Consider the following 16,705-nt stretch of genomic DNA (forward strand, 5'->3'; position numbering starts at 1 on the left):
ATGCCAAAGTGCAGGATTCCAACCAGGAACATCAAGTCTGGCAGGTAACCCTTACATGGACACTCAGTAGCTCTCTCTGTACTTCTGTCACAGCCACTAAAAGATGGTAATTCAATCTTATCATAAAACAGCTGGCCATGTGTTTTCACTGGGGCCCCCTTGTGGTTGGGGGGTTGGGTGGGGGGTGCTGAGCTATTCTAGAAGGGAGCAAGAAGGTGGATTGCTGTGGTTACCTGTTTTTACAGAGAAATAACAGCTGCACACATAAATGCTTTCATGTGTATATATGTATACATAATGTACACATGTGAACCTGCACATATGTGCATAGGTTTCATGTGGGTGGGAAGCCACTAATGCTTCCTAGAGAGTGCTGGGGAATTGGTGGGGGAAGGGGAACCAATGGCAGAAATCCCCTCTGGTGTGCCAGGATATCAGGATGTCCTCAGGGGGATGTCTGTAGCCATGCAGATCATTAGAAATAATCAGGATCCCTGCTGCTCTAGCCCATTCTTGCCCTGACCATGCAAATTCCTCTATCAGGAATTGAAAGTAAGGCTAAGTTTCTTAAAAAGCCAGATAAATAAAGAGGCGCCATTCAGGGGGCATTGGAATGCTGGTGTGGAAGAGGAAATATGCAGTCGATTTGAATGACTTCTTGATTCCTCAGTGTAAAAACTGCTAACTGGTAGGTATTTGGAATATTGGATTTGGTTGGGAGCTCATCTGTCTACTGACAGCTACTTGTCTTCATTTCTATCCCAGGGACGATGGGAAAGAGGCACTCAAATTCTACACAGACCCTTCGTACTTCTTTGATCTTTGGAAGGAGAAGATGCTGCAGGACACCAAGGATATCATGAAAGAGAAGAGAAAGCATAGGGTGAGGGGAAAGGGGCCTCTGTTCTACACATCAGTAGGCACGATTGTGGAGGGGGGATAAAAAGGAAGCCAGTCTTATATGAAGTAATCATTCCAAGTGGCTGCTTGCTTGGATGCCAGGTGAAACTCTTTAAAAAATGTGTCCACTCCAAGCACAACCAAGATGAAAGTATAAATCACACCAAAAATGTGTTTGTTCCCCCTAGCGCTATTAACAATTGAGTATATTCAGGCTGAGTTTTAGAAATTGACTTTTCTATTCACCATTTATTTCTCTTGCAATTTGCACCTGACTCTGCTGGACACTCAAGCTAGGCTAGTCCCTTCCCCGCCAGTTTTGCAGCTCATTTCTCAGAGATCAGCACAGGGCCCTACAGTGTTTGATTTACAAACAGGAACAGTTTAACACCTTCACTACTGGTTCGGTAGGGCGGGGTGAAGGCATAGACTTAGTTTTGGGAGGTGCTCCCTTCCCCTAGACCTCCAGTGATGCGTGTAAGCATATGACCTACCGGTGGCAACCTCACAATCCCATTAGCATGTCTGCCGGGAGGCCCAAGAGAGCGCCAGGGGCTAGTGCAGCTGCACATGCCGAGGAATTCTGCCTTGGTTGTTTTATTTTGTTTTGTTAACTATTTCCTTATATCTGTCCCAGATATTTACGGCTGTTATTACTCCTCATCTCTGTTGACTGACCTTTGTGGCAGAGCGAGTAACAAATAGCTTTTTTACTAACCTCCTAACAATTAGAGCTGCTCAGAAACATCAGTGAACTACCCAAAGAGGTAGTGAGTTTCCCATCTGTAGAGGTGTCTGAGTGTGGGATTGAGTGAAAGTGTTTGACTTTGGGAGGTGGTTTGGACTAGATGACTCTAGGTCATTCCCAAACGAGCAATTCTATAAATTCTCTAGTTACCGTGTGTTGTCCAGGCAAATCATCTCTTTGCATCCATGAAACCTGGTGGAATTTTAATGAACTTTGGAAAATGTTTTACAAAGGCTTTTCTGTTTCTTATCCTTATAGAAAGAAAAGAAAGATAATCCAAATCGAGGGAATGTAAATCCACGTAAAATCAAGACACGTAAGGAAGAGTGGGAGAAAATGAAGATGGGACAAGAATTTGTGGAATCCAAAGAAAAGCTGGGGCCTTCTGGGTAGGTGATGCTTTCGTCCTATTGGTAGCATTCTTTGAAGGGCCTGGGGACCTGGGGGCAACAGCCTAACAGCTCTGGTGTGACACCTTTCACACCCCTCTGAAGTCTGGCCGTGTGGCATAGATCATACCACTATTAATCAGCTACCTTAAAGCGCATCCATCTGGTGATTAAAATTTGCTAAATAAATCAAGAGATGCAGCAGTTTAAATGAAGTGACTGTAGTAGTCTGGAAAAGAAAACCCATGGCTTCTAGTGCCCTTGCTCTGCCAGACACTAGTATGTCTGTGGGCCTCAAAGAAAAGACTGGAAAGAGAAGAAAAGTGGTCTTGGGAGCCCTTTGCCTCCACAGCTTTGATTTGAAGGTCGTGCCTAAGGGCTGGGCATTTCACAGGAGCGGAGAGGGCCAGGCAGAGGATTTGTGCACATCACCAAAGCAACTTTTCAGTCAGCCTTTGTCAGTCTCGGGAGAGAGGCTGGCCAAGGGACTGAAAGCAGACCTCAGAGACAGTGTGGGAAAGGTCGCTTGGCCAGTATTGAGGCTATATATCTCCATGGGGAAATAGTAGATGTCAGTCTGACCCATTTCCCAATACCAAATCACACTGGAGGTTTAAAAGGAAAAAAATGGTTTTAGAGCTTGGTTTGATGCTTATCCTGATGTCCGACCTGTGTGACATTCAAAGCCAAGTTACCACGACTGCTTGGCATGAATGTTGCCCTGGTTTTTCCTCTAAATACATTGCATCCTGGCTGTCGGAGAACGTTGCCAGCCCATGCCGGGTGTCTAGGAATGATAAAAGGAAAGAGTTGAGTTGTTCTTGCTTTTAGGAATAACTCTACCATGAAAATCTTGACTTTTGAAAATCTTGACACTTCTGACACTTGTTCTTCCTGGATTAAGAGATTTGTTTTAAAGAGTGACGAAGGTGGTGCGAGAAAAAATGAACCTTTCTACAGGGAGATCAGCCTTGAGGGCACCTTCCTTACCTTCAACTCCAAGTAAAAGGGGCCATTTTGTTCCATGGTCCCATCTTGTTCAGTCAGGCCTTGTCTCAGGTTCTGGGACTCTAAGGCCAGAATCTTGCACGTTCAGAATGCCAACTATTACGTGTTGTTTTTTGTTGTTTTTGTGGGTGTGGAATGGGGCTGGTGAAAACAAGGACTTTGCCTCCCATTTTCCTCTTGTCCAAGAAGTTTGGGATCAGGCCACATGGCTGGCCTACCTGGATATGCTTGTTGGGGAACCTATAAAGAGATGTGCCAAGCCTACAGGGGTCCGGGCTTTGGGGATTTTCTGCATCAGAGCATCATTTGATTTGTTAGTTCTCTTCAACTCTCTTCTCCTGGAGTCTGTTTGCAATGAGTTCTTTAGAACCCAACAGTGGTGGAGAGAAGGGGGAGGTGGAGCGGAACCAACCATATTTTGCTAGCTGCTAGTTGGTGTATTTATGCTCATTTGGAGGTTTGTTGTTCACCCAAGGCCCAGTGCTCTGGGGGACAGGTTTTCATGAGGCGCAGGCCCTAGCACCTTACTTAAATTGGCAGCTTGTTGTGTTGGATAAGAGACCTGGCAGGGAGACCGAGTCTAGCTACCACACAGCAACTTGCATTTGTCCTCAGCTTGGTTTTGCAATCAAATGCCTCCTTGGCCTTTGAGTACTCCAGAGGCTTGCTGACCTCCAAACGAGGCTGTGTGCCAGTCACGTGTTTACAGCTCACTAGCCTTGGGGCTTGGCTTTGCCCTTTGCCACAAGATAGACTTTGGGATTTGGGTATAGGCTGCTCTTAACATTTGGGAGAGAATTTAAAACAACTGCTGGGTTTGCCAAAGCCAACCAGCACTGGGAAAGGAACGGCATGGTTTTGATTATCTGGGTTGGGAGACATTTAACAATAGAATTTAGTCCTAAATTTTAATCCAGAATTTAGTCCTAAAATTAAATTTCAGAATTTTATGTGGAATTTTATTCTTTCTTTCTTCCTAATAGCTTTTGTATCAAATGCATTTTTGTGGAGTCGCTTAAAAAAGCATGAGCGTATCACTCACACTTTTTAAATGACTGTTTCGGCATTGGGTTCATTGGCAGGTATCCGCCCACCTTGGTGTACCAGAATGGCAGTATTGGCTCTGTTGAAAATATGGATGGAAGCAGCTACCCACCACCACCGCAGTCAGATTCCACTTCTCCACCTTCTCCTTCCTTCTCTGAGGACAGCTTGCCTCCCCCACCCGTAGAGTTCAGGTAAATGATGCTATCTCTTCTGCCTACTTTGAGTGGTTACATACTCAAGAACAAAATATGTGTTCCTTAGGGTGCCTGAACAGGCTCAGTCTGTAGAGCATGCAACTCTTGATCTCGGGGTTGTGAATTTGAGCCCCATCTTGGGTATAGAGATTACTTTAAAAAATAACATCTTGGGGCACCTGGGTAGCTCTGTCAGTTAAGCGTCTGACTTCGGCTCAGGTCACGATCTCACGGTTTGTGAGTTTGAGCTCTGCATCAGGCTCTGTGCTAAGAGTCTGTGTCTCCCCTCTCTCTTCCCCTCCCATGCTCATGCTCTGTCTCTCTCTGTCTCTCAAAAATAAATAAATGTTAAAAAAAAGTTTTTTTAATAAAAAAAAAATAATAAAATCTTAAAAAAAAAAAAAAAAGACGACGAGGGATGCCTAGGTGGCTCAGTCAGTTAAGTATCTGACTCTTGGTTTCGGGTTAGGTCATAATCTCACGGTTTGTGAGATGAAGTGCCACGTTGGGCTCTGTGCAGACAGCATAGAGTCTGCTTGGGATTCTTTCTCTCCTCTTTCTTTGCCCCTCCCTCTCTTGCTCATGTGTGCTCACTCGCTCTCTCAGAATAAATAAACTTTTTTTTTTTTTTTTTTTTTAAGTACAAAATGTGTGTTCCAAATCCAGGCCAGGACCAGTAAAATAACTTCAGTGAAGTCTGTCTAGATAATAGAAATGATTAACATTTTTTTTTACGTGTTTGTTAGGTGCCAGGCATTATGCCAAACACCTTCTATGTTGCCTAATCCTCACAACAATCATCCTGAGCTAGGTACCCATTTTACAGATGAGTGAATGGTAAGGCACAAAGAGGTCAGTGAACTTACCTAAGGTTGCACAGCAGAGCCATGATTGGAAAGCAGGTCATTCTGTCTGCAGAGCCTATATTCTTAACTGTTTAGCTATACTGGAACAGATAGAGATCACCAACTTATCTTTTACTTTTTTTACTTAGCTTCAATTCAGTATGAGTTAAATGAGTGGCACATTCATTTCCCATGTCTGCTGACCCTCAGATCCTCATCCCTGTCAGGTTTTTCCACATGAACGCTGGAGGTACATTTGCCTAAATCTGTACCCTGCTCAGATTGGTCAGCTTGGCTTGGGTTTCCTGCCCTCACAAGATCTGGTGAATGACAGTAGCCTGAGGAATAGAGCCCAGTGAGTGGGTGTTGTTTTAGATTTCTTTTGCATGCCTTCTTGGTCCCCAGCTCTAGGATTAAACAGACTCTTCCTCCTAGAGAAGGGTTCAGGAGGGTGCCTTCCCTTGGAAAGCTGAAAGGTTTGAGGAGGACCTAAGAGATGACCTTGGCTAACCCTTACCTGGTAGAGGAATCCTAGTCTACTTCTTTCAAATAGTTATTCTCAATTTCTGCTTGTATTCCTCTGTTGATGAAAGCTCATTACATTACCAGGCTGCCCCATTGCATTGTTGGTTTGTTCTGACCATTCTCAGGTTTTTCTTTCTATTTGAGCTAAAATGAAATAATAGTCAACTGAAATGAACCTAGGCTCGTAGATAAGCTTAATTAGAGGTGGATGTTCACATGCTGAGAGTGATGATGGTCTCTTTCTGTGTCCTTTTAGCTGCCCCGTAGACAGCAACCAAAGAGGGTCCGGTTTAGCTGGACCCAAAAGATCCAGTGTGGTCAGCCCAAGCCATCCACCACCAGCGCCTCCTCTGGGCTCTCCTCCAGGCTCCAAACCCGGGTTTGCTCCACCACCTGCTCCTCCACCTCCACCTCCAGTGATGGGCGTTCCACCTCCACCACCGCCTGGAGGATTTGGGTCTCCGGGGACCCCACCACCACCTTCACCCCCATCTTTCCCACCTCACCCCAATTTTGCTGCCCCTCCGCCTCCTCCCCCACCGCCCGCAGCTGACTACCCGACTCTGCCACCACCTCCCTTGTCCCAACCAGTGATAGGCGCACCTCCTCCTCCCCCTCCTCCCCCTCCTCCGGGGCCCCCTCCTCTCCCTTTCAGTGGTGTGGATGACCAGCCTGTTGCACCCCCACCACTTGCCGATGCCACCAAGCCTAAGTCCTCCTTGCCTCCTGTGAGCGATGCCCGCAGTGACTTACTTTCAGCCATACGTCAAGGTAATTCCCAGTGCTGGGTCCGGGGCCATGAAGTCTTGTCTTTCTGCAGCCGGGATGACTGATTGGAGGGTGGGCTAGGGGTTCTGTGCCCTTCCCAGGAAATAGCTTTCATTAGGTGGGGAGGGATTGGGAGGGACCTCAGGCTTCAGATCAGCCTAAAGAAAGGCTTCGCTCTGAAAATAACAGAGATTTAGATTTCTTTCCACCTTGGTGTGAAGTAAAGGATTCTTGGGGCACCTGGTACTCTACCCAAGTCAGTAGAGCATCCGACTCTTGTTCCCAGGGTCGTTGAGTTTGAGTCCACGTTGGGTGTGGAGCCTATTAAAAAATCAAAAACTAGGGGCGCCTGGGTGGCTCAGTCGGTTAAGCGTCCGACTTCGGCTCAGGTCACGATCTCACGGTCCGTGAGTTCGAGCCCCGCGTCGGGCTCTGTGCTGACAGCTCAGAGCCTGGAGCCTGTTTCAGATTCTGTGTCTCCCTCTCTCTCTCTCTGCCCCTCCCCTGTTCATGCTCTCTCTCTGTCTCAAAAATAAATAAATGTTAAAAAAAAAATTTTTTTTTTAATTAAAAACTAAAGGATTCTTAGGGTTCCTAGACTGACTTAGAAGAGCATGTGACTCTTGATATATCGGGGTCGTGAAAATAAGTAATGTGTTCTTAACTTGGGGTCTTTGAACTCCTTGAAAATACATGCTTTGCATGTGTTTGCATTCATTTTGTGCCCCGGAAAAAAAAAGCATCACTACTCCCTAGAAGGTACTTCTCTGGCCAGACTCCATCATGGCCCTCTCCTCCACTTTTGTGCCTTTCACATCCTTCTTTCCTTCTCTCTTTCCCCCTTTCTCACCCTGTCCTTCTCCCCTTTTTCTCCTATCCCCTCCCTCTTTGTCTCCTTCCCCACCTTTCTGTGCTCCCTCATCATCATCTGACCCTTGTGGAGCATTTATTCTCTTTCTGTCAGAGGTCAGGTCTGGCCCCTAAGGGTTAGAGTGGTTTCTTCTGTGTGTGAGCCTCCTGGAACTGAAGGATTGTCTGGAGGAGACAAGTTGGGGCAGCTGAGCTCCGTGATAATCGATGAACTGAGCAGACTGAGTGCCCACTTGGTGCGGTATGGTGGCCACTCCCCACTCAGAGCCTCTGGAGGAGTACCGGCCTCACCAGCCTGATGGCATGGAAACCGGAAAGGATGGCAGCCTTCCTCTCCAACATGCCTACAGCACTAGGGCCAGAATCGTATAAACCCTCATTGTCTTTTCTTGCTTCCCCCTTTCTCTCTTTGCTCTTCCAGAGGATTTTTTTTCTTCCCCCTTTCCCCATACTTCACCCACCAGTAGCCACTCCCCCTTCCTCAGTCCTGTGTGGATTCTGAGACCTACTCACCTTCTGAACCCTTCTTTCTCTCCTTCTTTCTCTCTCTCTCTCTCTCACCAGGCTTTCAGCTGCGAAAGGTTGAGGAGCAGCAGGAACAAGAGAAGCGGGATGTTGTGGGCAACGACGTGGCCACCATCTTGTCACGTCGAATTGCTGTGGAGTACAGTGACTCGGAAGATGATTCCTCTGAGTTTGACGAGGACGACTGGTCGGATTAACTCTTTCTGCCTGCTCTCCCACCTCCTTTTTCTTTCCTGCTGCTGCCTTCTTTGATGCCTATCCCAACAGTCCAATGGGGGGAAAGAGGGAGGAAAAAACAATTTCAAGGGGCCAAAGCCTTTTCTGAAGCAACCAAAGATATATCCAAGTGCTTCCTCCAAATCAACATATATTTTCCCGTCTCCCCATAGTCAGGCCCCGTGGGGCTCCTGAGGTTCAGTAGCTGAGATGTTCCCTCTTCCCTTCAAGTGACTGTTGCATATTGAAGAGAAGGAAAAACTCCAGAGCAGATCCCTTTGATTGGGCTTAGATTGGAGTTGGTGCCTTCCCCTAGGAGCCATTTTCAACTGTGGTCTTCTTCCAGAATCCTTACCCTCACCCTTTGAATAATACGAGCCATCTTCTGGTCCTAATGCCTGCATGGACATGGCCAGCCCCTTTTCCCATGCACTGAGAGGGCAGAGCAGGCCACACGTCCTAGCAGCCAGACTGCCTGCCACACCTTTTTGCCCTGGTGAGCAGGGTGAGCTACCTTTTGCTAAGCTATCTCTATGTCTGGATGCCCTTTATGCTAGGAGCCATCAGGCCCTAAGGAGCATCTCCCCATCTGCCCAGAAATTGTATCTTTCTAAAGGCTGAAGTTTTCGCCTCCCTCCCAGGCTCCCTCTCCAGAGGGTGGTGTCCAGGTGTCCCTTAAATGTCCCTCCCTCACTACCAGGTGCGTTAGGCACCACAGCCCAGCTCAGACCTCTAATATCCATGACCAAACTGGCCCCAACACACTGGTGTGTGGACCTCTGCCAGCTGTCAGGAATCAAGCTTAGAGACTCAGAGCTGCGGGACTGAAAGAATGGTAAACTCCTTGAATCCTGCCCTCTTGATGATGCTGAAATCTGGACACGGGAAATGACTTGCTCCAGGTCACACAGATGATTGGTGACAGAACTGGAGCCCAGAGTTCCTCATTCCAAGTCACCTGTGTCTTCTGGAACCAGGTAGGGGTTCCAGACTTGCTGGAGTCTAGGCAGAGCAGTCTTGGCTCTGTGCTACTCCAGACCTTACCCCATAGGTGGGGGTCCCAGTAGGAGGGCTCAGAGCCAGTGCCAGGCCTGTCAGTGCTGCTCAGACCCTTATAGCCTGTCTTACAATTCTTTGCTTCCCCTTTACTATCACCATTGAACCACATGGCCTTGGGAGCCATCCTTCTGGGGGACCAGAGGTAGTGAGAGAAGGAAGGGGGTAGGCAGCTTTGACAGGTGCTGTTTTCAATTCCTCTGCAACTCGTCCCCTTTTTATTTCCCCAATTTAAGCATAGGTTCTGCCAGCTGTAGAAACTTCAGTCCCTCAGGCTGGCGGCTGCCGCAGGTAGCTGCCTAGGGGGGCCTGGCAGCCGTGAGGAGGGCTGAAAGGCAGAGGGGCTCTGGGTCTTGTTTCCAGCTCCCTCCTCACTGCGTGCAGTGATGTTCCCTCCCTCGCTCCCCCTCTTTCCAGAGCTAATACACAGGTGCTATTATTCAAAAAAAAAACTGGTCAGCTTTGGCCAACAGTGAGGTTTCTTCTCTTCTGCCCTAACTATTGTGTAGCCTCTTATGCTGAAACCGGCTTCTCCTGGCTTCTCCAGCTTTCAGAGCCCTGAAACAAAGAGAAACAGGATCTGTCTCTACCCAGCACAGCAAATGGTTGTAGTAATTGCCAAAGCCCTCATAAACCCCTCCGGCTTGAGGAGAGTGTGTAATCACGGGTACTACCGCTGTGCCCTGGCTGGATGCTCCCCCTCTGCCTTCTTTCCTTGAACTCTGGCGTGGTGACTGAGCCAGTAGGGACCAGCATGCCCTCCTGCTGGGGCCGCTCCAGAATATACCCTCCTCGCCCTCCCCAGATCAGGTGTCTGCGGCACAGGTCTGGTACCCTGCTACAGTGCTGAGCATACCAAGCTGTGTGTGCCCCCGCCTTGCTTCCCTCCTTGCACTTTGGAAGCTGAAGGTGCTTTCTTCAGAACCCTAAAATGGCTGTTGAAGGTGCCCCTGGCTGCAGCCCAGCAGTGGCTGGAGAGGCAGGTGGAGGGCAGTGGTTCTCCCAAATAGGAGTCCTGGGGCCTGGCCAGGCCAGGGTTTGGGCCTAATGGCTTTGACTAAATTACCCCCATCCCCCTCCTTTCCGGAAAAGGGGGAGCCAGCGCCACTTGCTATCATTCTGCTCTGACCTTGAAGGGGGCGGTGTTGGCCTGGCTTCTGGAATGGACACAATCCGCCCTGGAAAGGGCTGGGGGCAGGAGCGGGGGTGGGGGGGTTGGGGGGGCACTGCCTGCGGAAGGTAGGATTAGATCATTAGCTCAGTGACCTCCTAGGGTTTCGATGTGCTGTGTTCTCATCCTACAGCTGGTTTGGTAATGATCTGCAAGTCCCGGAGAGCAACAGCACAGCTCTGCCTGACGCTCTCATTAAAATCTATGCAGCCAAGCTCTGTGCTTTGTAGCAGCCGGCCTTGCGAAGCCTCCTCAGCTCTGGGGGCTGGGGACCCAGTCAGCCGAGAGGCCCTCTGGGCTCTATTTATGCATATGCGCATCCCCCCACCCCCCCACCCCCAAAAAACCCAACTTCTTTAAACCCAGAGCCCTTTAAGATGATAAAGGACCCTGTGCAGGTAATTGTGTGTCTTTGGAATCCTGTAATTGTAGAATGCAAAGTTTAGTGATTATTTAAACTGGGCCAAGGCTGGTAGGAGTATGGAGCAATGGCTCATAAGGACTCTTAAGCTCTGAAGCCAAGGAGCCACCTCCCTTCCCTGGCCTGCCCAGCCCAGGGGACCTGCCCCCATTCCTGTGGCCCAGGGACCCAGCTTCCATTCGGCAGTGTCAGAAGTGACTTGTGGCTTTGCCATGCTTGTGAGATGACTACATTCCAAAGGAGCAGCTACCGGGAGGGGGTAGGCTCTGCAGTCCCTTGGAGGGCTCAGAGCAGCTGGCCCAAGCTCCAGCTCGCCTCCAACGGAAGCTCAAGCGCCCTCAGAAACGACCCTGGCCAATGTCACCGCAGAGCCGAGGCGGTGTTGTCAGGGCTAATGTGAAATCTCTTCCCGTGGCGCCGATCCTCTGGCTCTGCAGCGCCAGCTTGGACAGATTGAGGTCTCTGTGGCTTTGGTGACCCTGCTTAAGCATTCCCACCGTGTCCCAGCTCGGCTCTCTGCCTGCCTCCCTCTGCAGCCCCCCTCACCTGACCTCAGGGCCTGGGGAGGGGGCCAGTGCCCCCAGGGCAAGGGGCTTTTGCTCCAGAGAAGTGTCAGGCTTCCTGGGGGCATCAGGCTTTGAGCTCTACTGGGGTCCTGCATACCTGGGACCAGGTTTCGCTAGGAGATTGTGCCTCATATTGTGTCTCAGTGAGGGCTAGGGAACAATTCTGTTATTGTATTAACTTAACTCAGTTAACTCACTTGAGAAACTAACCAATTTTTACTTTCTGTCTAGAATGATGTACATGTAGGAGAGTGAGCTGTAAAGCTCCCAAAGTGCCTTGTTTTCTCTGATATAAATATATTTATAAGGACCTATTCCAGTGGATTCTTGGGTATGTTTGCCACATCGATTTTTAGGGAGTGGGCCTATAACATTGTAGGGAAATGGTCTGGAAATGGGTCCCTTTCCCCTGAGGGTGGGAGAGGAGATTCAGAGATCTGTGAGGGTGAGGTTAAACCAAACCCCTGAGGTGACCCTTTCCTCTTCGCTGTACTCCTCCTCTTAGGCCCTTAGGAGGATGTCCTGTTTTTTTTAAAGCCCCGTGGCTCCAAGCCTGGCCTCATTTGTTTCCCTGCCAGGCTCATGTGTGGACCACATTAGCACCCCCATGACCTGAGGATTCCATGTAACAATTTTATATATACATGCGAATATGTAAATGCCGACATTTTAAATAATTTGATAAAGTCTTTGTAGCTACTCAGCCACCTTTGGTGTGTGTGCGTGTGTCTGTGTATGTGCACGTCTCTCTGTTTCTAATGGGAAAAGTGATCGGAAGGGGACAACATTGAATGCCACAGGTGGTGGCCAGAGCTCTGGAGGGAAGTCTAGTGTGGGTGGGCTCCAGGAGCAGGAGGCCTCTGGTTCTGGATGGTATACCCTGTGTGGGAGGTGGAGATGAAGGGCGGAAACCGTTCTGGTTTAGAAGGAGACCAGGTTGGGGGACCCAGAAGGCCCGATCCCCAGGCCCTCCTAGCTGGCTGAGGTGGGTGTGTGGGCCCAGGGGGGGAGACCGGCTGTTGGCCATTTCATCAGGCAGGAGAAGAGCACCGGCTGAATGCTGATACTGCTTCCCAACATCTGGCCGGCATCTTGTCTGCCTCTCAGACCCAAGCAACTTACCTTAAATAGAATGATTTTCAGTGGAATCTGATAAAAAGTTTCGGCTGCCGCACGCCCCTTCTCCCGCCTGGGAAGGCGAAGGGGCTGGGTTTATATTCTGACCCAAAAAAATGACCTACCCAGGAAGCAACGGTTGTTCCGAGCACAGCTGCTGCGGGTGACTGTCCCTGGGGGTAATTTATGGGCTGACACCCAGTCCCAGTCCCGGGCCCCGCAGACTGCAGTGGGGTGGCCCTGGGAGAGGGGTGGGAGCAAGGTTGGTGACTGCTGGTCACGCCTGCTGTTCAGAGAGAGTCACCCACTGGCGTCCCAGGAGAGGGGGCAGAAGTTTTGAATTGTCAGCAACTGCTGCGCCAGCCGCTCTGAGCTCATCGCTGGAGGTGGGGGTGCAGGGGAGGGGGCGCGGGAGCCAGCTCGCCCCTCGCTCCACCCTCCTGCTCAGGCCTGTGTTTAGTCAGCACTTGGCTTCCCGAGACCGGTGACTGACAGGCGGCCAGACGCCCGCCCTGGGAGAAGACAAAACGGTGGTGTCGGGAGCCGCCCTTGCTGGGGAATTGGAAGGGAGGAATGTGGTTCTGGGAAGCGGGCGGCCCCAGCTTAAATTCCGGCTCCTCAACTTGGGAGCTGTGACCCCATGCTTCACCTCTTGGGGCTAATCCTGAGAAGAACGAGCATTTGCTAAGTGCCTGCTACCTGCTCAGGACCGCGCACACTTGATTTCAGCCTTACAAGGGAAGGGTCGGTCCCTCGTTGTCCACGTGAGGAAAACAAGTCCAGAGGTCGAGTTGCCTAAGACCGTGTAGCTGGCCAGGAGCAGAGTCACAGTTCAAGCCCGGGTCTCTCTGAAGCCAGAGCTCGTGCTCTGTCCACCACGCAACTCTAAGCAGCTTTCAGAACCTCTGCATCTAGAATCATGGTCTTTGGTGTCGTTGGGGGCATGTTAAGGTCTTCTGTTTGGGTCTGCCCCACCCTCTGGTGCCCAGTTTTACAGGTGTTGGCTATTTTTGTTCTTTGAAATCAAGTGGGCTGGGCCGAGGGCCCGACTGTCCCAGATCATAAGAGTTGAAAATGCCTTGCACCCTCAGCTGCCCGGGAACAAAGTGGGTTCCCTAGGTGTGGCCTGGGGCTTCCCACAGACACCGCTCAGTACACGCACGCACACCCGCGAAGGTGCACACGTTTCTGCACAAAGACGTACACACACACAAGACGACACGTATCCACGTGAGTGGGCACACTTGAGAACCCAGGCCCAGGGTCACGTGCGCACGCCGTACACAGAGCCCTGCCCTTGTGCAAACAAGGACACAGATCGGCACACGGTTACAGGAACACGTAATAGCAAGCAAACCTCACACGGTCCTCAGGAGCCACCCCTCCCTTCGCGCTGCCTCCGCCAGTTCCTCACTGCCCCCTCCTGGCCGCCCAGTGACCAGGGCAACCTGGCACTATTTCCTGTGACTTCTGCTCTGAGGTGGTTGTCAGCTAGTTCCCTTCTTGATAATGAGGCTGGGAGCAGTTTCAGGTGCTCTGCGTAGACTGCCCCTCAGCCCCAGGAGACGAAGGTGTCTAGAGAGAGGTCTGGAGCTGGAGGACCAAAAAAGAAAAAGGCTTTCACACCCTCAGGAAGCTCTCATGGTCGACTTCTCAGTACCTTGGTGGCGGGAGTCCTGCGTGGATACCCCCTCCCACCTCAGCAGTCAGCCACTCTGCCCTTAACCTTGCGAACTGTACACACACCTACCTGCTCACGCTGGATACATATTTAAAGAGGAGCAGACTTCATGGCTGAGAAGTCAGAGGTCAGGTCTTTCAGCTCCCACCTTGCTGCTCCCTCTCTGGGCCTCAGCTTCCTCACCTATTTAGTGAAGAGTTAAGTTGACCATGATGTATGCAAACCTCTCCCTCCTGACATCTCACCATGTCCGGAAATAACACCTCTCCCAAACATATGTGCCCGAGTACATTACATCCATAAACACGACCCCATGGATTCTTTAGGCCAGTCCTGGGAGGATTACCAACACAAAACCTTTTAGTGCTGTTTTACAGTTGAGGAAACAAAGCGCAGAGAGACACAGCAACTTGTCCAAAGTCACACAGCAAGTTGGCAGTGGGCATGGAAATAGAATCCTCTTCTTATAGGCCCCAAGCTGCCTACAAGAGAGTAGAACACCCTGGGGGCTCAGACCCAGAGTCCAGGAGATAGGAACAACAGAGACTAAGCCAGAAGCTCTGCTTTTTTTTTTTTTTTTTAAGTTTATTTTTTTAGTAATCTCCACCCAATGTGGGGCTTGAACTCACAACCCCAAGATCAAGGAGTCACGTGCTCCACTGACTGAGCCAGCTAGGTGTCCCAGAAGCTCTGCACTTCTGTCTGGAGTCCTGAAGGCTGAGGGGAACCCAGCGGACGTTCCAGAGTTAGGCGTTGAGATGGAGACTGGGAAACGGCAACTTGCACCCTGGGTGGGTTCTGCCACCCCCCACCCTACCAGCAGACTGCAAACCTCAGGCTTCTTCTGCAGAGCTGGAGGAGGCTGTATTCACTAAGGTATGTACACACACGTGAGTGGTGTGCATGCGTGCCTAGGCTCCACAGGCGTGCACTCACATGTAGACGTACGTTCATATATGCCTACAAATAGGCATGTGTAACATGTAAGCGTACATGTTTGCAAGTCTGTATACATGTGACTATATTTGTGTGCTTAGGTGAGGTGTGTTTGGATGTACATGTGTAAGTGGTTTCTGTGTATCTGGCAGGTACGTTTATGTACGTGTAACATGTTTGCACACGTACTGGGTTTGTTCATGAATGTACTTGGGTATATGCAAATACATGCATTTGTGTAAAAAAGCAGAGTGAATTCTATCCATTTGCATGACTGGGGAGTGTATGTAAATGTGTGTGCAAGGAAGGTTTCATGTGACTGTGTACACATGAATCATAGGGGTGCCCTCCCAAGGGAATATGATGTCAGTGTTCACCTAAGCTCTGGCTCCAGCCAGGCACTGGGCTCGTAGCACCCCCACCCCACCCCCGCACTCTATTCCCCAGACCCATCCTGCTTGGCCAATTTGCAGCCTCTCGCTCCCAGCTCCCCGAGAAGGCCTGCAGCAAAGTCAAGGGGCTGGTGGCCAATTAGCGAGGGGGTTAATCAGGGATCTGGGGACCCCCGGGGGGCGGGAAGCTGAAGGCAGGCATTGGGGTTGGCAGGAGCACTTGCTGCCTGTCATGGGGGTGGGGGAGGGGAGAGAGAAGGAGAGGAGGCAGAGTCAGCCTACTGGCTGGAAACTGAGGGTCTGCCTGTGAATTCATGATTGCTGAGCACCGATAGCAGCAGGGAGCCTGTGTGACACTGTGTGCAAAAGGACATATATACATGCATTCAAGTCCTTGAATGTGGTCCTATATGCAAATGTGCGTACCTGACCAGATACCATCTGTATATACATGTGCAGTTTTGTGTCTGTATATATGTGGGTGTGCAGTGGTGTGCAGATGGGTATGCAAGCATGTCTGGACCCTCGTGCACATGTGTATACAGGGGTAAGTCTGTGTGTATACTCTGTGTGAAGGCATGTACGTACACTGAAGTAGGTATATCTGCCTGCAAATGTGCACGTGAAGTCGATTAGCATGTGTGCAGTGATATATCTGTGTGCACACTGTGTATGTACCAGTGTGCAAATACATCTGGGTGTACACGCATGTCTGGATGTATGTGCATATGTGTGTTTGGCCAGGGGCCTGGACACCCCCCCCATGTGTGCCTGTGTGTGCCCATGTGTGTGTACTCATAGGTCTGCATGTATAACAGGCCTCAGCATGTAGGAAGCTAGGGAACGTGGGGCTGGCGGGCTCCGGGCTCCAGGAGAGAATCTGACAGACGATGAGACTTGCCGCAGCCCCCAGCCCCGGGAGCCTGTTTTCCAGCCCGCGGAAGCTGTGAGCCCGTGAACTCATCTTATATTAATAGCTGCTGTCTCCTCACTTATTGCAGGGAGAGGCGGTCATGGCCCCAGCGGGGGCTCAGCACTCAGGGCTCCTCCCCTCCCCCACACAGGACCTGGGAAGAAGAGGAGGAAAGGTGGGCCCTAGGGCCTATCCAAGCAGGAAGGCAGGGCTCTAGACCCCAGCCCTTACCTCCCCCCAATCCTGGGGACTCCCCCTTCTGCTGCCTAGGTCACCCTCCCAAGCCTCTGTGGTAGGGTGGGATCAGGCACCGGGTTGGAAAAGTGTCAGGGGCTTGGAGACACCCCCAAAAAACAGGTACACACATACACACGTACAGCCAGGCGTGCAGTGCTGAGCAGCCCCAGGCTGAGTACCA

General features: G+C 50.5%; 1 protein-coding gene across 3 annotated transcripts in view; it reads left to right on the plus strand.

Annotated features, from left to right (window-relative positions):
• Positions 1-11,956, plus strand: part of WASF2 (WASP family member 2) — a 72,903-nt gene extending 60,947 nt beyond the window's left edge. For all 3 annotated transcript variants that reach the window (XM_019432395.2, XM_019432397.2, XM_019432396.2), the window contains exons 5-9: positions 766-883; positions 1,907-2,037; positions 4,128-4,283; positions 5,913-6,427; positions 7,859-11,956. In XM_019432395.2, the coding sequence (XP_019287940.1) occupies positions 766-883; positions 1,907-2,037; positions 4,128-4,283; positions 5,913-6,427; positions 7,859-8,016 (1,078 nt within the window). In that variant the 3' untranslated portion in view covers positions 8,017-11,956. The remainder of the gene's footprint in view (positions 1-765; positions 884-1,906; positions 2,038-4,127; positions 4,284-5,912; positions 6,428-7,858) is intronic.
• Positions 11,957-16,705: the final 4,749 nt, after the last annotated feature.

The sequence above is a fragment of the Panthera pardus genome, unplaced genomic scaffold (genome assembly GCF_024362965.1).
Source record: "Panthera pardus isolate Hobbes unplaced genomic scaffold, ASM2436296v1 HiC_scaffold_11, whole genome shotgun sequence".
NCBI lineage: Eukaryota > Metazoa > Chordata > Mammalia > Carnivora > Felidae > Panthera > Panthera pardus.